The 21,109-nt window shown below is 47.8% G+C and overlaps 2 protein-coding genes across 5 annotated transcripts in view; one reads left to right on the top strand and one right to left on the bottom strand.

Moving 5' to 3' along the window:
* LOC120981430 overlaps positions 1-15,407 on the bottom strand; it is a 49,675-nt gene extending 34,268 nt beyond the window's left edge. For 3 of the 4 annotated variants that reach the window (XM_040410968.1, XM_040410970.1, XM_040410967.1), the window contains exons 1-2: positions 15,312-15,407; positions 11-416 (exon numbers count right to left, since the gene is read on the bottom strand). In XM_040410968.1, the coding sequence (XP_040266902.1) occupies positions 11-348 (338 nt within the window). In that variant the 5' untranslated portion in view covers positions 349-416; positions 15,312-15,407. Of the gene's footprint in view, positions 1-10; positions 417-15,104 lie in introns of all 4 variants that reach the window. The other variant, XM_040410969.1, reaches the window with a different exon arrangement.
* On the top strand, positions 15,394-17,735 carry ZNF770 (zinc finger protein 770). The gene has a single exon (XM_040410966.1). It carries the CDS (start codon positions 15,693-15,695, stop codon positions 17,661-17,663), a length of 1,971 nt encoding a protein of 656 aa, XP_040266900.1. The 5' UTR covers positions 15,394-15,692; the 3' UTR covers positions 17,664-17,735.
* Positions 17,736-21,109: the final 3,374 nt, after the last annotated feature.

The raw sequence follows: 21,109 nt of genomic DNA on the forward strand, positions 1-21,109 counted from the left end.
CAATACTTACTTGCAGTATTTGCTCTCACGAAGTCTTCTATTTATGGTAGTCTTAGATACTGATGCACCTACTTCCTGGAGATTGTACTTCACTTGGGTGGATGTTGTGAAGGGGTTTTTCTCCAACATGGAAAGGATTCTGTGATCATCCACCAGTGTTGTCTTTCGTGGACGTCCCGGCCTTTTTGAGTTCTCGAGCTCGCCAGTGCGCTCTTTTTTTACTAGAATGTTTGAAACTGTTGATTTGGCCACTTCTAACATTTCCGATATTTCTCTGATGGATTTCTTCTTTTTTCTCAGGCTAATGATTTCCTGTTTCACTTCCATTGAGAGCTCCTTTGACCGCATGTTGTGGGTTCACAGCGACAGTTTCCAAATGCAAATGCCACACCTGGAATCAACTCCAGACCCTTTACCTGGATGATGGATTACAAGGGAATAGCCCATTAAATAGCTTTTGAGATAATTGTCCAATTACTTTTAGTCCCTTGAAAAAGATTAAAGATCAGTAATTATTATGTCTAGACCTAACTGTATAATAAAAGTGACACGTTTACTACAAAGTGAATAGAGAAATAGTGAAATGCCATTTTTAAAATGTGTGAGATCCTATTCACCCTGATAGAGCTCTATCAGGGTGAATAGGACAAGGGTTCTAGTCCCTAAGGGGGCTAAAAGTAAGTAAAAAAATAAAAATAAAATATTAAGTATAAATGAAAAAATAAAGATTTACTAAAAAATAAAAAATACACGTTAACAATAAACATATTAATTTTCAGCAGATTTGTGTAGGAAATGATTTTTTTTCAAAAATGAAAATTCCCAGAATATCGGTATAAATTATCGGCTATCGGCCTGAAAGTTCACAAATTATCGGTATCGGCCCTAAAAAAATCAATATCGGTCGATCCTTAATCAGCACATGTGGAGATGATATGCCTACACATCAACAAATCAGCGATTGTGGACACACCACTAAAATAAAAAAAAATGTAAACTCGTTTTATTGAAGTATAACAAGTAAGACATGATACATATAGGATAAAGCACCATTACATTGAGGAGCTTATTATGTTTCTATCAGAATATCCAATATACATTCCACTGATATTTTATTGTTTACATATCAGTTATCATATGGGAGAACCAGCAATAGACATATGGTGATTAGTTACTGTCAATGTTGAAGAGCATTGAACTTTTCAGGGCATTTCCTATTTTGATACAATATATTCTCTAAAGGAATAATCTGGTTCACCAGAGATTTCCACTGATTTATTGTGGGCGATCTACCTGCCATCCACCTAAGTGCTATTGCTTTTCTGGCTAGAAACACAAATACGTTTAGCGCTGCATGCAAATTCCTTGATGCAGATTCGTAGGCATATTATCCGCACATGCGCTGATACTCCTAGAAATGGGGCATGCACAAGATTATTAAGGCCGCGCGAAATACAAAGCCATGTTAATCTGCTGGCAGAAGGAGCGTCTAGAGCTGTGGGGCGCTCACTCACAAGTGTAAAGTCATGTAGCTGAAGGAATCCCTAAACTAATCCCACCAAAATAACGTGTTCAGAACACGTGCATTCCACTGTGCCCAAGGTCCCCGCTCCATGCAAACACTGCATCCCGGCGCGGCCAGAGTCCCTGCAGAGGACCGCATCCCGGCGCGGCCAGAGTCCCTGCAGAGGACCGCATCCCGGCGCGGCCAGAGTCCCTGCAGAGGACTGCATCCCGGCGCGGCCAGAGTCCCTGCAGAGGACCGCATCCCGGCGCGGCCAGAGTCCCTGCACTTGCTTCAGTGAGTTCTGTGGTCTCTACACAGCTTACCAAGCACAGCGCCATACATTGAACAGTGGCTGTGCTCGGTATTGCAGCTCTGCACCCTCGATTTGATAGTGGTGACCTATCCCGAGAATAGTCCAATAATATCGAATTTCCACATAATGCACATAATTGAAGTGATGCCTCAACTGCTGTCTGGTCTGGACGACTCTGGATGCAAGCTGTTGACATTTCAGGGTTCGGCTACATGACCATCTTAGTTCAGGGACACTGCTGTAATATATAGAACACTTGCTAGTCACCGTGCAACCCATTCATTTCCATGGTAGCACCGCTACACTGCGACCCTTGGGTGGACCAAGATCACCATGTAGTCCAGCCCTTGTGCAATATTCTAGTTCTGCAGACCACTTTGAAAAATAATCCACAGTCCATGCAGAGCATTTCATCAACGTGCACCCACAGTCCATGCAGAGCATTGCACCTAGAGTCTCCAGTCTCTGCATCCCAAGGTACCCACAGTCCATGCAGAATATTGCACCTAGAGTCTCCAGTCTCTGCATCCCAAGGAACCCACAGTCCATGCAGAGCATTGCACCTAGAGTCCCCAGTCTCTGCATCCCAAGGCACCCACAGTCCATGCAGAGTATTGCTCTTGATTGCATCAGGGTGCCCAGTCTCTACAGAGTAGTCCAGCCCAGTGCACCCACAGTCCATGCAGAATATTGCACCAGAGTGCCCAATCTCTGCACAGTGGTGTACACACAATCCATGGGGCCCCGATGCGAAACTGATCCCCCCCCCCCCCCCCCATCCCCTCGCCACCCTTCCACCGCCGCGCATATATATATATATATATATATATATATATACACACATACATACACACACACACTGCACAAAAAAATAAAGGGAACACTTAAACAACACAATGTAACTCCAAGTCAATCACACTTCTGTGAAATCAAACTGTCCACTTAGGAAGCAACACTGAGTGACAATCAATTTCACATGCTGTTGTGCAAATGGGATAGACAACAGGTGGAAATTATAGGCAATTAGCAAGACACCCCCAATAAATGAGTGGTTCTGCAGGTGGTGACCACAGACCACTTATCAGTTCCTATGCTTCCTGGCTGATGTTTTGGTCACTTTTGAATGCTGGCGGTGCTTTCACTCTAGTGGTAGCATGAGACGGAGTCTACAACCCACACAAGTGGTTCAGGTAGTGCAGCTTATCCAGGATGGCACATCAATGCGAGCTGTGGCAAGAAGGTTTGCTGTGTCTGTCAGCGTAGTGTCCAGAGCATGGAGGCGCTACCAGGAGACAGGCCAGTACATCAGGAGACGTGGAGGAGGCCGTAGGAGGGCAACAACCCAGCAGCAGGACCGCTACCTCCGCCTTTGTGCATGGAGGAACAGGAGGAGCACTGCCAGAGCCCTGCAAAATGACCTCCAGCAGGCCACAAATGTGCATGTGTCTGCTCAAACGGTCAGAAACAGACTCCATGAGGGTGATATGAGGGCCCGACGTCCACAGGTGGGGGTTGTGCTTACAGCCCAACACCGTGCAGGACGTTTGGCATTTGCCAGAGAACACCAAGATTGGCAAATTGGCCACTGGCGCCCTGTGCTCTTCACAGATGAAAGCAGGTTCACACTGAGCACATGTGACAGACGTGACAGAGTCTGGAGACGCCGTGGAGAACGTTCTGCTGTCTGCAACATCCTCCAGCATAACCGGTTTGGCATTGGGTCAGTAATGGTGTGGGGTGGCATTTCTTTGGAGGGCCCGCACAGCTCTCCATGTGCTCGCCAGAGGTAGCCTGACTGCCATTAGGTACCGAGATGAGATCCTCAGACCCCTTGTGAGACCATATGCTGGTGCGGTTGGCCCTGGGTTCCTCCTAATGCAAGACAATGCTAGACCTCATGTGGCTGGAGTGTGTCAGCAGTTCCTGCAAGACGAAGGCATTGATGCTATGGACTGGCCCGCCCGTTCCCCAGACCTGAATCCAATTGAGCACATCTGGGACATCATGTCTCGCTCTATCCACCAACGTCACGTTGCACCACAGACTGTCCAGGAGTTGGCAGATGCTTTAGTCCAGGTCTGGGAGGAGATCCCTCAGGAGCCCGTCCACCACCTCATCAGGAGCATGCACAGGCGTTGTAGGGAGGTCATACAGGCACGTGGAGGCCACACACACTACTGAGCCTCATTTTGACTTGTTTTAAGGACATTACATCAAAGTTGGATCAGCCTGTAGTGTGTTTTTCCACTTTAATTTTGAGGGTGACTCCAAATCCAGACCTCCATGGGTTGAAAAATTTGATTTCCATTTTTTTTTTGTGTGATTTTGTTGTCAGCACATACAACTATGTAAAGAACAAAGTATTTCAGAACAATATTTAATTAATTCAGATCTAGAATGTGTTATTTTTGTGTTCCCTTTATTTTTTTGAGCAGTGTATATATACACTGCTCAAAAAAAAAAAGGGAACACAAAAATAACATCCTAGATCTGAGTTAATTAAATATTCTTCTGAAATACTTTGTTCTTTACATAGTTGTATGTGCTGACAACAAAATCACACAAAAATAAAAAAATGGAAATCAAATTTTTCAACCCATGGAGGTCTGGATTTGGAGTCACCCTCAAAATTAAAGTGGAAAAACACACTACAGGCTGATCCAACTTTGATGTAATGTCCTTAAAACAAGTCAAAATGAGTCTCCGTAGTGTGTGTGGCCTCCACGTGCCTGTATGACCTCCCTACAACGCCTGTGCATGCTCCTGATGAGGTGGCGGACGGTCTCCTGAGGGATCTCCTCCCAGACCTGGACTAAAGCATCTGCCAACTCCTGGACAGTCTGTGGTGCAACGTGACGTTGGTGGATAGAGCGAGACATGATGTCCCAGATGTGCTCAATTGGATTCAGGTCTGGGGAACGGGCGGGCCAGTCCATAGCATCAATGCCTTCGTCTTGCAGGAACTGCTGACACACTCCAGCCACATGAGGTCTAGCATTGTCTTGCATTAGGAGGAACCCAGGGCCAACCGCACCAGCATATGGTCTCACAAGGGGTCTGAGGATCTCATCTCGGTACCTAATGGCAGTCAGGCTACCTCTGGCGAGCACATGGAGAGCTGTGCGGCCCTCCAAAGAAATGCCACCCCACACCATTACTGACCCAATGCAAAACCGGTCATGCTGGAGGATGTTGCAGGCAGCAGAACGTTCTCCACGGCGTCTCCAGACTCTGTCACGTCTGTCACATGTGCTCAGTGTGAACCTGCTTTCATCTGTGAAGAGCACAGGGCGCCAGTGGCGAATTTGCCAATCTTAGTGTTTTCTGGCAAATGCCAAACGTCCTGCACGGTGTTGGGCTGTAAGCACAACCCCCACCTGTGGACGTCGGGCTCTCATATCACCCTCATGGAGTCTGTTTATGACCGTTTGAGCAGGCACATGCACATTTGTGGCCTGCTGGAGGTCATTTTGCAGGGCTCTGGCAGTGCTCCTCCTGTTCCTCCTTGCACAAAGGCGGAGGTAGCGGTCCTGCTGCTGGGTTGTTGCCCTCCTACAGCCTCCTCCACGTCTCCTGATGTACTGGCCTGTCTCCTGGTAGCTCCTCCATGCTCTGGACACTATGCTGACAGACACAGCAAACCTTCTTGCCACAGCTCGCATTGATGTGCCATCCTGGATAAGCTGCACTACCTGAGCCACTTGTGTGGGTTGTAGACTCCGTCTCATGCTACCACTAGAGTGAAAGCACCGCCAGCATTCAAAAGTGACCAAAACATCAGCCAGGAAGCATAGGAACTGAGAAGTGGTCTGTGGTCACCACCTGCTGAACCACTCCTTTATTGGGGGTGTCTTGCTAATTGCCTATAATTTCCACCTGTTGTCTATCCCATTTGCACAACAGCATGTGAAATTGATTGTCACTCAGTGTTGCTTCCTAAGTGGACAGTTTGATTTCACAGAAGTGTGATTGACTTGGAGTTACATTGTGTTGTTTAAGTGTTCCCTTTATTTTTTTGAGCAGTGTATATATTATATACTGTATATCACTATATACAAGAGGGTGATATACGGTATAACATCTTGTTGTATATAGTGATATAGTGGACCACGCTGATGATATAACCTTGGTATCTCCTGTATATAATTATATATGTACAGCTGGTATAAGTTATACATCTTCTTGTATATAGTGATATGGAGCATACTGGTATTACCTGGTATCTCCTTATATGATTATATGTGTACAGCTGGTATAAGTTATCCATCTTAATATAACAGAAGATGTATAACCTATACCAGGCCAGCTCACATATAATAATATACAGAACATACCAAGGCCAGATAGTAACTATTACCTGCTGGGCTGGCTCAGGCTGAAAGCTGCTGAATCGACCTTCTGAAAGCTGGAGGCTGGCAAGGCTGAACGCTGGAGGCTGACTATGCTCAGTGTGGGCTCTGGATGGCTGAATGAGCGCTGCTCCTGGGCCTGGCTCAGGCTGGCAGAAATGTCTGGCAGAGAGAGAGACAACGAGGCGAGGTGGGGTGAGTGACCGTAGTATAGAGTCAGACTACTGGGCAAGTGGGCAGTGGCAGACTAGCAGTGTCTCCCGCACTCCTGCAGCGCTGATAAGTTTGTGACGTCACGTAAGCGCGCAGTGTGATCTGGACATGCTGCCAGGCCCTGCCCCCTGCCATTGGTACTTAAAGTGACCATGCCTGAGCCGGACCCGCTGTCCCATCAACCATAACAACAAAAAAGGGGGACTTCTGGACGTCCATCCTGGACTTGCGCCGAACCAGGAGTCTAAAAACCGGACATCTGGCCACCCTAAGAGCAGCAGTGGCAGAGAGACTGAGGCCAGCAGCAGCCATTTCAGTCAGATTAGAGCCAGAGCTGCAGAGTGGCTGTAATCTGACTAAAATGGCTGCTGCTGGACTCAGTGAGTCTCTCTGCCACTGCAGAGAGACCTCATATCAGCCCACTCAGCCCCATCAGACCTCAGATCAGCCCAAAGACCCCCACTCAGCCCTCAGATCAGCCCAAAGACCCCCACTCAGCCCAAAGACCCCCCATCAGACCCCCACTCAGCCCTCAGATCAGCCCAAAGACCCCCATCAGACCTCAGATCAGCCCAAAGACCCCCATCAGACCTCAGATCAGCCCAAAGACCCCCATCAGACCTCAGATCAGCCCAAAGACCCCCATCAGACCTCAGATCAGCCCAAAGACCTTCATCAGACCTCAGATCAGCCCAAAGACCCCAACTCAGCCCCCATCAGACCTCAGATCAGCCCAAAGACCCCCATCAGACCTCAGATCAGCTCAAAGACCTCCATCAGACCTCAGATCAGCCCAAAGACCTCCATCAGACCTCAGATCACCCCAAAGACCCCCATCAGACTTCAGATTAGGGGTGGGCGATATAGACGATATGCGATATAAATAGGGGTGCACCGAAATTTCGGCAGCCGAAAATATCGGCCGAAAATGTACCCAATCCATTTCGGCCGATATTGTTACATATCGGCCGAAAATATGGGGTGTGGGATTTGTCACCCACCATCTGCGGGCGGGCGGTTTACTGCATCTTTATTTCACCTTGACGCTCCAGTAAGAACTCTGCAGGCAGAGCGGAGGGCGGCGTAACGTCACTTACTCACGTGACGCGCCTGCTCCGCCTCCTTCATTCATAAAGTGGGCGGAGCAGGTGCGTCACGTGAGTAAGTGAGGTTACGCCGCCCTCCGCTCTGCCTGCAGAGTTCTTACTGGAGCGTGACGATTGTAAGGTAAAATAAAGATGCAGTGAGTGATTAGTCTGCTGTGAGCAGCAGGGCAGGGGCTGTTATGGGTAGGGGGATCGGTCTATGGCACTGCTATGGGGAGGGGGGATCTGTGCACTGTTATGGGGAAAGGGATCTGTGCACTGTTATGGGGAAAGGGATCTGTGCACTGTTATGGGGAAAGGGATCTGTGCACTGTTATGGGGAAAGGGATCTGTGCACTGTTATGGGGAAAGGGATCTGTGCACTGTTATGGGGAAAGGGATCTGTGCACTGTTATGGGGAAAGGGATCTGTGCACTGTTATGGGGAAAGGGATCTGTGCACTGTTATGGGGAAAGGGATCTGTGCACTGTTATGGGGAAAGGGATCTGTGCACTGTTATGGGGAAAGGGATCTGTGCACTGCTATGGGGAGGGGGGATCTGTGCACTGTTATGGGGAAAGGGATCTGTGCACTGTTATGCCCATAACAGTGCACATATCCCCCCCCTCCATAACAGCGCCACCCACAGATCCCCCTCTCCATAACAGCGCCACCCACAGATCCCCCTCTCCATAACAGCGCCACCCACAGATCCCCCTCTCCATAACAGCGCCACCCACAGATCCCCCTCTCCATAACAGCGCCACCCACAGATCCCCCTCTCCATAACAGCGCCACCCACAGATCCCCCTCTCCATAACAGCGCCACCCACAGATCCCCCTCTCCATAACAGAGCCACCCACAGATCCCCCTCTCCATAACAGAGCCACCCACAGATCCCCCTCTCCATAACAGCGCCAATCATTAAATTTTTTTAAAAAAAAAAAGTATTTTAAAAGTACTTGGGCAAAAAGGCAGTTTCGGTTTCGGTTTTCGGTCAAGGGCATCCTGAATTTTCGGTTTCGGACCAGAATTTTCATTTCGGTGCACCCCTAGATATAAACAATAGAGATTTTGTTTATATCGCCATATCGCAGTAGAACATGGCATGCACCGCTCTCGGCACTCACCATGTTCTCCTGAGCCGGCACAGTGGAGAAGGAGGGAGTCCCTCCCTCCCCACTGTGTGCGGCTGCCGATGACCACCAATGAGAATAGAGTAGGAGGAGGAGGAGGAGGAGGGGAGGGACTGTGGCCACTGCGCCACCAATGAGAACAGAGAGAAGGAGGAGGAGGGGAGGGACTGAATATAAACGTAGCCTGCATATGCCAGCCATATCCCATACCCGGCCTCTATTACTGCGTACTGTGATCTGCTGCAATTAACCCCTCAGGTCCTGAGGGGTTAATTGCGGCGGATAACTGCGCGCAGTACTAGAGGCCGGGTATGGGATATGGCCGGCACATGCAGGCTACGTTTATATTCGGGCATATTAACTATATTCATTGGTGGCGAAGGGGCCACAGCCTCTCCCTTCTACTCCCCCTCTTCGAAGTATTATATTAATTGCGCCCCCCCTCCTCCACACGATTAAATCATTGGTGGCAGTAGCCTTAGGGTGGCAGCTTCTGATCGGAGCCCCAGCAGTGTAATTGTTACCATGGCAGCCAGGACGCTACCGAAGCCCTGGCTGCCATAGTCGGCTCCCTGCTGCTGTGTGCACTATGCACAGGGAAGCAGGGAGAGTGTGAGGTCCTATTCACCCTAACACTGGGTTCAGACCTGAGCGTATTTGAGATGCGCGTTTTTGTTGCGCGTTTTTGTCTATAGTCAACGCGCGTATTACGCGCGTTTGTGTGATTGACAGCAGTGTCCTATGGCCGCAAACGCGCGACAAAACGCCCCAAAGAAGCTCAAGAACTTGTTTATGCGTCGGGCGTTTTTCAGCACGTTCGAACGCGCTGTAAAACGCGAAAATGTGAACCAGTCCCATAGGGAAGCATTGGTTTGCATCGGTTATGCGTTTTACAGCGCATTCGAATGCGCTGTAAAATGCGCAAGTGTGAACTTAGGGTAATAGAGCTCTATTAGGACAAGGGTTCTAGCCCCTAAGGAGGCTAATAGTTATTAAATAAAAAAAAAAGTTTAAAGGGACACTGACAGGCCAAAACAGCATATATAGTTAGATATATCTCATTACAGGTCTTTTACAGTCTTTTAAAAGCATATAACTATCCCCCCTGTCCACCTTATAAAGAGCGAAATATAAAGTTTTATAACCTGCTTCTCCTGTCAGCAATCTGCCCAAGGGGCGGCGTTTCATGTGAAAATGCGCCCAGCCAGCCCTCCCAACTGCCGTTCTTAAGCCCCGCCCAGCTCATCATTATTCACTTCGCTGGGCGGCGGCTAGAACTCTCCCCAGTCCCGATCCTGCGCCTGCGCAATTCAATCCTCCGGGCATCGTTCATGCCCAATCTTCTGCGCCTGCGCCCCGCCGTGACGTTAGATCGCGCCTGCGTACACACACCAGCCTGCGTCTTCAAGGCGCAGGCTGGTGTGTGTACGCAGGCGCGATCTAACGGCACGGCGGGGCGCAGGCGCAGAAGATTGGGCATGAACGATGCCCGGAGGATTGAATTGCGCAGGATCGGGACTGGGGAGAGTTCTAGCCGCCGCCCAGCGAAGTGAATAATGATGAGCTGGGCGGGGCTTAAAAACGGCAGTTGGGAAGGCTGGCTGGGCGCATTTTCACATGAAACGCCGCCCCTTGGGCAGATTGCTGACAGGAGAAGCAGGTTATAAAACTTTATATTTCGCTCTTTATAAGGTGGACAGGGGGGGATACTTATATGCTTTTAAAAGACTGTAAAAGACCTGTAATGAGATATATCTAACTATATATGCTGTTTTGGCCTGTCAGTGTCCCTTTAAGGGCTCTTTCACACTTGCGTTCTTTTCTTCCAGCATAGAGTTCCGTCGTCGGGGCTCTATGCCGGAAGAATCCTGATCAGTTTTATCCTAATGCATTCTGAATGGAGAGAAATCCGTTCAGGATGCATCAGGATGTCTTCAGTTCCGGACCGGAACGTTTTTTGGCCGGAGAAAATACCGCAGCATGCTGCGCTTTTTGCTCCGGCCAAAAATCCTGAACACTTGCAGCAAGGCCGGATCCGGAATTAATGCCCATTGAAAGGCATTAATCCGGATCCGGCCTTAAAGGGCTTCTGTCACCCCGCTAAAGTGATTTTTTTTTTTTGGGCTAGTTAAATTAGTTATATTGCGATATATGAAAATATAATTGTGTTACTTACTTTGATCCAGCAGTTTCTTCCAAAAACAAAGTTTTATTATATGTAAATTAGGTCTCTACCAGCAAGTAGGGCGGCTACTTGCTGGTAGCTGCTGCAGAAAACCGCCCCCTCGTCGTGTTGATTGACAGGGCCATCGCGCGCCTGTGTTCATTCGGCGCAGGCGCTCTGAGATGAGGAGGCTCGTCTCCTCAGCACTCCCTCAGTGCGCCTGCGCCGATGACGTCTTCTATTTCGGTGATGTCATTGGCGCAGGCGCACTGAGGGAGTGCTGAGGAGGCGAGCCTCCTCATCGCAGAGCGCCTGCGCCGAATGAACACAGGCGCGCGATTTTTGAAATGCCGACAGGGCTGGCCGGAGGAGGAGATCCCGGCTGGCCCTGTCAATCAACACGACGAGGGGGCGGATTTCTGCAGCAGCTACCAGCAAGTAGACGCCCTACTTGCTGGTAGAGACCGAATTTACATATTATAAAACTTTGTTTTTGGAAGAAACTGCTGGATCAAAGTAAGTAACACCATTATATTTTCATATATCGCAATATAACTAATTTAACTAGCCCAAAAAAAAAAACACTTTAGTGGGGTGACAGAAGCCCTTTAACCACCTCAGCCCCCTTAGCTTAAACACCCTTAATGACCAGGCCACTTTTTACACTTCTGACCTACACTACTTTCACCGTTTATTGCTCGGTCATGCAACTTACCACCCAAATGAATTTTACCTCATTTTCTTCTCACTAATAGAGCTTTCATTTGGTGGCATTTCATTGCTGCTGACATTTTTACTTTTTTTGTTATTAATCGAAATTTAACGATTTTTTTTTACAAAAAAATGAAATTTTTCACTTTCAGTTGTAAAATTTTGCAAAAAAAACAACATCCATATATAAATTTTTCTCTAAATTTATTGTTCTACATGTCTTTGATAAAAAAAAAAAATGTTTGGGTAAAAAAAAAAAATGGTTTGGGTAAAAGTTATAGCGTTTACAAACTATGGTACAAAAATGTGAATTTCCGCTTTTTGAAGCAGCTCTGACTTTCTGAGCACCTGTCATGTTTCCTGAGGTTCTACAATGGCCAGACAGTACAAACACCCCACAAATGACCCCATTTCGGAAAGTAGACACCCTAAGGTATTCGTTGATGGGCATAGTGAGTTCATAGAACTTTTTATTTTTTGTCACAAGTTAGCGGAAAATTATGATTTTTATTTTATTTTTCTTACAAAGTCTCATATTCCACTAACTTGTGACAAAAAATAAAAAATTCTATGAACTCACTATGCCCATCAGCGAATACCTTGGGGTGTCTTCTTTCCAAAATGGGGTCACTTGTGGGGTAGCTATACTGCCCTGGCATTCTAGGGGCCCAAATGTGTGGTAAGTAGTTTGAAATCAAAATCTGTAAAAAATGGTGCTCTTTGGAATGTGGGCCCCTTTGCCCACCTAGGCTGCAAAAAAGGTGTCACACATGTGGTATCTCCGTACTCAGGAGAAGTTGGGCAATGTGTTTTGGGGTGTCATTTTACATATACCCATGCTGGGTGAGAGAAATATCTTGGCAAAAGACAACTTTTCCCATTTTTTTATACAAAGTTGGCATTTGACCGAGATATTTATCTCACCCAGCATGGGTATATGTAAAATGACACCCCAAAACACATTGCCCAACTTCTCCTGAGTACGGAGATACCACATGTGTGACACTTTTTTGCAGCCTAGGTGGGCAAAGGGGCCCACATTCCAAAGAGCACCTTTCGGATTTCACCGGCCATTTATTACACATTTTGATTTCAAACTACTTTTCTCACAAAGTCTCCCTTTCCGCTAACTTGGGACAAAAATTTTAATCTTTCATGGACTCAATATGCCCCTCACGGAATACCTGGGGGTGTCGTCTTTCCGAAATGGGGTCACATGTGGGGTATTTATACTGCCCTGGCATTCTAGGGGCCCTAAAGCGTGAGAAGAAGTCTGGAATATAAATGTCTAAATTTTTTTTACGTATTTGGATTCCGTGAGGGGTATGGTGACTTCATGTGAGATTTAATTTTTTGACAGTTAGTGGAATATGAGACTTTGTAAGAAAAAATAATAATATTTCCGCTAACTTGGACCAAAGAAATGTCTGAATGGAGCCTTACAGGGGGGTGATCAATGACAGGGGGGTGATCAATGACAGGGGGGTGACCAGGGAGTCTATATGGGGTGATCACCCCCCTATAAGGCTCCATTCAGATGTCCGTATGTGTTTTGCGGATCCGATCCATGTATCTGTGGATCCGTAAAAAACATACGGACATCTGAATGCAGCCTTACAGGGGGGTGATCAATGACAGGGGGGTGATCAATGACAGGGGGGTGACCAGGGAGTCTATATGGGGTGATCACCCCCCTGTCATTGATCACCCCCCTATAAGGCTCCATTCAGATGTCCGTATGTGTTTTGCGGATCCGATCCATGTATCCGTGGATCCGTAAAAAACATACGGACATCTGAATGCAGCCTTACAGGGGGGTGATCAATGACAGGGGGGTGATCAATGACAGGGGGGTCTATATGGGGTGATCACCGCCCTGTCATTGATCACCACCCTATAAGGCTCCATTCAGATGTCCGTATGTGTTTTGCGGATCCGATCCATGTATCCGTGGATCCGTAAAAAACATACGGACATCTGAATGCAGCCTTACAGGGGGGTGATCAATGACAGGGGGGTGATCAGGGAGTCTATATGGGGTGATCACCCACCTGTAAGGCTCCATTCAGACGTCTGTATGTGTTTTGCGGATCCGATCCATCTATCAGTGGATCCGTAAAAATCATACGGACATCTGAATGGAGCCTTACAGGGGGGTGATCAATGACAGGGGGGTGATCAGGGAGTCTATATGGGGTGATCACCTCCGTCATTGATCACTCCCCTGTAAGGCTCCATTCAGACGTCCGTATGTGTTTTGTGGATACGATCCATCTATCAGTGGATCCGTAAAAATCATACGGACATCTGAATGGAGCTTTACAGGGGGTTGATCAATGACAGGGCGGTAATCAATGACAGGGGGGTGATCAGGGAGTCTATATGGGGTGATCTGGGGTGAATAAGGGGTTAATAAGTGACGGGGGGGGGGGGGGGGGGGGTGTAGTGTAGTGCTACATATTACTGAGCTACCTGTGTCCTCTGGTGGTCGATCCAAACAAAGGGGACCACCAGAGGACCAGGTAGCAGGTATATTAGACGCTGTTATCAAAACAGCGTCTAATATACCTGTTAGGGGTTAAAAAAAATCACATCTCCAGCCTGCCAGCGAACGATCACCGCTGGCAGGCTGGAGATCCACTCGCTTACCTTCCGTTCCTGTGTGCGCGCGTTCACAGGGAATCTCGAGTCTCGCGAGAGGACGCGCCGGCGCGTCCAGGAGGAATTAATCAACCACCTCCAGGACGCGTCGCTGCGTTCGGCGGTCCGGAGGTGGTTAAGCTAAACGTTGTTTCGGCGCATTGCCGGATCCGACGTTTAGCTTTTTCAGTGTGGTTACCATGGCTGCCGGGACGCTAAAGTCCTGGCAGCCATGGTAAAGTGTAGTGGGGAGCGGGGGAGCAGTATACTTACCGTCCGTACGGCTCCCCGGGCGCCCCACGCGCATGGATGACGTGATCACATGGCACGTCAACCATGCGCATGGGGCGCTCTGACGTCATTCTGGAGCGCCCGGGGAGCCGCACGGACGGTAAGTATGCTGCTCCCCCGCTCCCCACTACTACTATGGCAACCAGGACTTTAATAGCGTCCTGGCTGCCATAGTAACACTGAACGCATTTGGAAGACGGATCCGTCTTCAAATGCTTTCGGTTCACTTGCGTTTTTCCGGATCCGGCGTGTAATTCCGGCAAATGGAGTACACGCCGGATCCGGACAACGCAAGTGTGAAAGAGCCCTAACCCCCCCCCCCCCAAAATATAGAATATATCGCACATGCTTAAAATTATATTGCAATATAGATTTTAGGCCATATCGCCCACCCCTACCTCAGATCAGCCCAAAGCCCCCCCACCGGCTCAGATCAATCAGCGGCAGCCCACAGTGATCCCCAGCATACAGAAGATCCTGTTTTACACATAGGGTCTCACTACCAGTGGACCACACATTATATTTTTAGGGGGTATTTTAATGTGATTATACTATTGAAGATAATTCCGGAAATTGTGATGTTTTAATATTATGTTGTATAAATTCTTGCTGCTTTTATCTCACTAAAATGCTGTTGATGTGACCCAGAGAGCGAGTGCCAGTCGTATATTTACACATTTCCCCACATACTTACCTGTTCTGTGCCGGGGAGGGTCAGTATATTAAAGGGGCAGGCCGCGCGGAAACAAGGAGCACTGGGCCCCGGGTACAGCACTACTGCAGGGGTCCACAGGCGGCCGGGCCTGTCGCAACTGCGACCCCTGTATGTACGCCAGTGCCTGCAGATTATTCCATCCCATTGCACCCACAGTCCATGCAGAGCATTGCAGCTGTAGCTCACCTCCTGTTGATGCTTTCCCAGGACCCAGCGTCCTTCGCCGCCGCAGACTCTGCAGAAGAGCTCCTCCCACAGAAGCCTGGTCACATGGGCATGACGTCACCGAAGGTCCTTCAGCTGACTAGGTAATAACATCTCCGGGCGCTGCTGGGTTATGGAGTGTATGGGCTCCCCAGAGGTCCAGGTCACGTGAAGAGGACCTGCTCAACGCCCCCACCCCAAGGAGTCCTCAGCCGGGCACCTGCAGAGCAGTGTGTGGGGGAGGTCCAAGAGGATACAGGAGACGTCCAGTAAATGGAGCCTCATCTCTAGGACCCATGTCAGGCTCTAGCCCCCATCCCTGGAGTCATGTAAGACCAAGCAGGAAGGCTACTGCCAGAGAAGATGCTTAAGAGCCAGCAGTACAGGAATCTCAAGAAAGCCCCAAGAAGGAGGCCATATTGCTGCGATGCTTGCCCCAAGCAATTTGAAACTCCTTCTAAACTGGCAAGACATTACCTGACCCATACCGGCCAGAAGCCCTTTCCATGCCCGGACTGCAGTAAGACGTTCCGCCAGTTAGTGCACCTAGAACGGCACATGGTGACCCACATGCTCCCTTTCCAATGCAATATCTGTCTCCGCCACTTTAAAAATTCAGAGACGTTTCTCAGGCACCAGCAGCTGCATCATTCGGGCCCCGTAAAGGAAGTGAGGTTGTCCAAGAGACCTTCCAGGCCTGTTCAGAAGAGCTCCTTCTCTGCACCGCTCTATTGCTTTGGTTGCCAGAAAACATTTGCAAGCGAAGAAAAGCGTTTGCTTCATCACTGTGATCTTATGAACGTCACCATGGTTAAAAGAAGCCAACCGCGGCGATGCGAGTTCTGTTATAAGATGTTTCCTTCTCGCTCCAAGCTGGAGAGGCACTTAATGATCCACACAGGCCAGAAACCATTCACCTGTGCGCTTTGTGGGAAAGCCTTTAGACAGAAAACGCACCTGAAAATCCATCAGCTCACTCACTCTCATGAGAAACCCTACCAGTGCAATCAATGTGGGAAGTCCTTCAAGATACCAGAGAAGCTTCTCAAACACCAAGAGATGCACACAAACCCCTCATTTGTCCACAGCCAGGAGAAGGGTCCCAGAACCGAACCTTTGGAAGTGAAGCAGGAGGAAGACGAGGGCCTCTGCATATTTCTTATTCCTTTCCAGTGTTCCTCTTGTGGACAGCACTTTGAGGACAAGGACATTCTGGACAGCCATGAATGTTTCATAAAAACAGTTGTTCCTGAAAGTGTGAATTCAGCCAGAAGACCTTCTAGTAGAGGATTTGTCAAGAAAACGAACCTTCGTGAATATTACATGGATGGAGATGTTCATCCAAATGTTTCATATCAAGCTGGGAGATTGTTGGAAGCAGAGCGCCTGGAGGAATCCGATCATGTGGGCACCAGTGAAACAGAAACTCCACAGCTTGGTGTCCCTAAGGAACTGTTTAGGAAAGGGAAACCACGGGGGAAAAGTTTTAGGCATTGTCAGGGAGACATGGAAATATATTTTCAACACCAACCGCTTAGGATGAACTTCCCCGAAGTGCTGGAAAACCAGAATGGTGAAACCATTTGCACTACATTTCATACTTATGACCAAGGTCAACATGGACAGGAGAGTCACTCGCTTCACCAATTTCTTCAAGGAGCACAGGGCATCTTGCTTCAAAGACACAAAATGGCTAAATGTGACCAGTGCAATAAGACGTTCCCTTCCAAGTCTAAGTTACGCAGACATTACCTCATCCACACGGGGCAAAAGCCTTTCACGTGCACTGAATGCGGGAAGACATTTCGCCAGTCTTCTCACTTAAAACGCCACCTAGTAACTCATGTCCAAAAAGTTCCTGTGCTCAGATCACTGGAGGGGCTGGAAGAGCGTTATTCCACGTTTTGTCAGCAGCAGGCCGCTAGTTTTCCCTTGTCCCAGAATTGTTACGACTCTACGGTAAACACTGAAGAACTTGATCAAGTAACATCTTTTGTGGTTTCCGATATAAAAGTAGAAAGCGAATCCATGGAGTTGTCTTCTGGGGGTCAAACACGAGGAATGCGTAAGCAGGCAAGGATCAGTGTATCTAAGAAGCGCAGTGCAAAATCCCATCAGGACCCTCCCCTGAAGAAAGCGAGGACTCGCGCTGTCCCGAAGAACTACAAGTGCAGCGTGTGCACCAAAACCTTCCTTTCCCCTTCCAAACTTGAGCGTCACTATCTAATGCATGCTGGTCAAAAACCCTTTGAGTGTACGGAGTGTGGTAAATCTTTCCGTCAGGATCCTCACCTGAAACGGCACATGCTGACTCATATTCGAATGAAGAAGTAAACTGAAGATGGTGGCATCTCTCGGAGGACATGTCCTTATGTAGAGGGCTGTTGTTTTTTTTTTGACAATAACTAAATGACACTTTATTGCTTTGAGAGAGAAAAAATTGTGGCCAGAAAAAAACTGTCCTTGTCCAGCAACCAATCACAGTGCAGCTTCTGTTTTTCCATAGAGGTTGAAGCTGAGTTCTGATTGGCTGCTGAGGACGAGAAAGCCAACACTTGATAAATATGGTTCATTGTGTTTATTGGTCGACTCACTGGTTATATAGCAATAACCTAAAAATTAACAAGATTAATAAGATTACGGTGTATTTCTGTTAAGGCTCTTGCACACGACCATAGTATTTTTTGCGGTCTGCAGATTGCAGACCCGAAAAAGACGGAAACCAGACGTGTGCGTTCCGCATTTTGCACAACGGAATGTCCGACCCATAATAGAACAGTCCTATCCTTGTCCTTAATACGGACAGGAATAGGACGTTCTATATTTTTGTGGATGCTGTGGAACGGACGTACGGATGCGGACAGTACACAAGTGAATGGGTCCACATCTGACCCACGAAAAATACGGATCGGGTGCGGACAAAAATATGTTTGCGTGGATGGGCCCTTATTGTATTATTTTGTGTGTTATATTGTGTATTCCTAAGGCTTCGCTCTCATCTCCGGCAGAGGAACAGACCTCTGGAGTTACCGTATCTGGCACTGCTGGATCCCTATTCACTTTCTGCCGGAAATTACCGCTGCATGCATAGATTGGCAAAACTGAGATGTGAACGAAGCCTTAGAATCTTTTGATGTTCTGTTACCTTATCTTTATTGTGGATGTGTTTTTGATGTGATTCTTGGGAAACGAAAGCTTGTCTTAAAAATATATGGGCATATACACTGAAAAATGGAGGTGCTGAGTGGTCAATCGGTGAACCCGAGCGGGCGTTCATATGCTGTATGTCCATATATTTAGTGCCGCAATAGTGAGCTGATCCCGTCAGAGTAGGAGATCCTTTTGTTGGCAAAGGTTTGTCTGCTATTGGTTCTGTTAACCCTAAGATACTGGCCGCTGTTTATAGTGTGTCCACTATATGATGGTTTGGGAGAGTTTTCTACGCCAGTCTTACTTTCAAAAATACTGGAACCCTGTGGAAAGTCAAAACTGTAATGTGAACAGAACCTAATGTGAATTTTGCTGGCATCTGCCCAAATTTTTGGCATGAGATATACTGGACTTAAAGGGGTCGTCTCACTTCAGCAAATGGCATTTAAACTCCATCCCAGACACTCACTAATGTATTGTGATTGTCCATGTTGCCTCCTTTGCTGGCTGGATTCATTTTTCCATCACATTATACACTGCTTGTATCCAGGGATTATGACTACCCTGCAATCCAGCAGCAGTGGTCGTGTTTGCACAGTATAGGAAAAAGCGTCTGCCTCTCTGGTGGCCAGGACCACAGGAATGCGCATAGGCACGCATGTGCTGCAGCTCCTGTCCCTTGTATCTGCGCTGCAGAGTGGTTGTAACCTCTGGAAATGAGCAGAGTATAATGTAACGAATCTAGCCAGCAAAGGAGGCAATATGGACAATCACAATACATTAGTAAGTGCCTTGTATTAACTTTTTCTACATGATAAATGTCATTCACAGAAGTGAAACACCCCCTTTAAATACAGCCGTGTGAATGAACTCTAGGTTTATAGAAGCTGTGATTCTTATTTTCTCTTTTGGTATCAAAACTGCTGTATTTTGTTTATTTTGTTAATATAACTTATAAATCTTCTGTATTTAATTTAGATATAACCTCTGCCAGTCCTCTATAAAGTTTCTTTTAAGAGATAATGTGAGTGAAAATCTGAGCAGTTTGTGTTTCTCATTTGTGCCATTGCCATTGAGCACAGATGGGTTGGCATTGCACCGTAGAGGGGCCACTCCGGGGTGCATATCACACAGAGTAAGTGCCCCTCTCGTCGTGCCACCTTTATACTGGCTGTGGCACTGGTAGCACCTTTTATGTAGGTTCTAGGGCTGTTAGAGCACGCACGGCATATTACAGTATCATGAAGACCCTAAAGGCAGGTTCACACTGCCCAATTGGCAGGGGCGAACATTCATACAAATGCTCGTTCCCGATAACCTGTCTGTGTGATGGTGCCACCGATCACCTAATGAGCCAGAAAAACGCTCGTTCATTGGGTGAAACAATCGTTCATGTGGACAGCGCAGTCATCATTTCTGGGCAGTAGACATCGATCTGCTGCCCAGAAACAATGAATCTGTATGGGGATGGGCGATAGCAGTAGCAATCACTCATACTGTGGAGGTGATCGCTGCTTGTAAATGCAGCGGTCTCCTCCACTGACGAGCAGGCATTTGTCCGGAAGGAACGCTTCCTTCCCAACTATAACCTGTGTAAACCAGCCTTATAGTTGACCCTCAGTACGTTACTCCTGTGGGGTCATGTAGGTCACAGCAATTAGAACTGATATTTAGGTTTTTGTGTTTTGGGTAATCTCCTCTTCAGGGATACTGGTACATTTAGTTCAGTATATCTGATGGACTTGGTATCACCTACCCTTATAGCTAATTACACATATCGGGGACCTAGTGGCACACGGTGCGGTAGGTGCATGTGGACTCGGACATTCAGGGGGTTTTCTCATCGTTGATATTTATGGCATATTGAGCTGTCTCATTCTGGGTTCCTGGCCCATGTCCTGTTCCTGTAGCCACTAGGGGGAGAGTGGTCAGGAGGTCTGGTGCTGGGCTCCCACTGCCGGAGGGACGTCCCCTTGGGCTCCTTATTGAGGTACTTTACATATTAATAAAACTGATTTTTATAGACCAAATAAAAGACACAGGGCAGTAATACTAGTATATTTTAATGTAAATCGTCGAGACTGATGTGGTGATGTTATTAGCTCAGTAAGTAAAATCCAGGTGACAGTGTCCCTTTAAGGTCTTGTTCACACGACCGTGTGAAGCCCGTGCTGTGGACCGCAAATTGCGGTCCGCTAAGCACGGGCACCTGCCGTGTGGCAGCCACATAGGGATCGCGGCCCCATTCACTTGAATGGGGCCGCGATCCCTCCGTTTCGCAAAAAGATAGAGCAAGCTCTATCTTTTTGCGGTGCGGAAGCACGGAATGGAACCTCAGAAAGCACTGTGTTGTGCTTCTGTAGTGTTCCGATCCACATCTCCGGGTTTGCTGACCCATTGAAAGGAATGGGTCCGCATCCGTGATGCGGAATGGCCACAGAACGGGACCCGTGTATTGCAGATCCACAAATGCGGTCCGCAATACGGGCACGGGCTTCACACGGTGGTGTGAACGAGCCCTAACCCTGCAAGTTTCAGGACATGACTTGCTCTTCTGTACAGGTAACTTTTCACTAGCTATCTGGTTATTATCACAGGCAGGATTACAATGACAAATAACACTTCTACAC

The sequence above is a fragment of the Bufo bufo genome, chromosome 11 (genome assembly GCF_905171765.1).
Source record: "Bufo bufo chromosome 11, aBufBuf1.1, whole genome shotgun sequence".
NCBI lineage: Eukaryota > Metazoa > Chordata > Amphibia > Anura > Bufonidae > Bufo > Bufo bufo.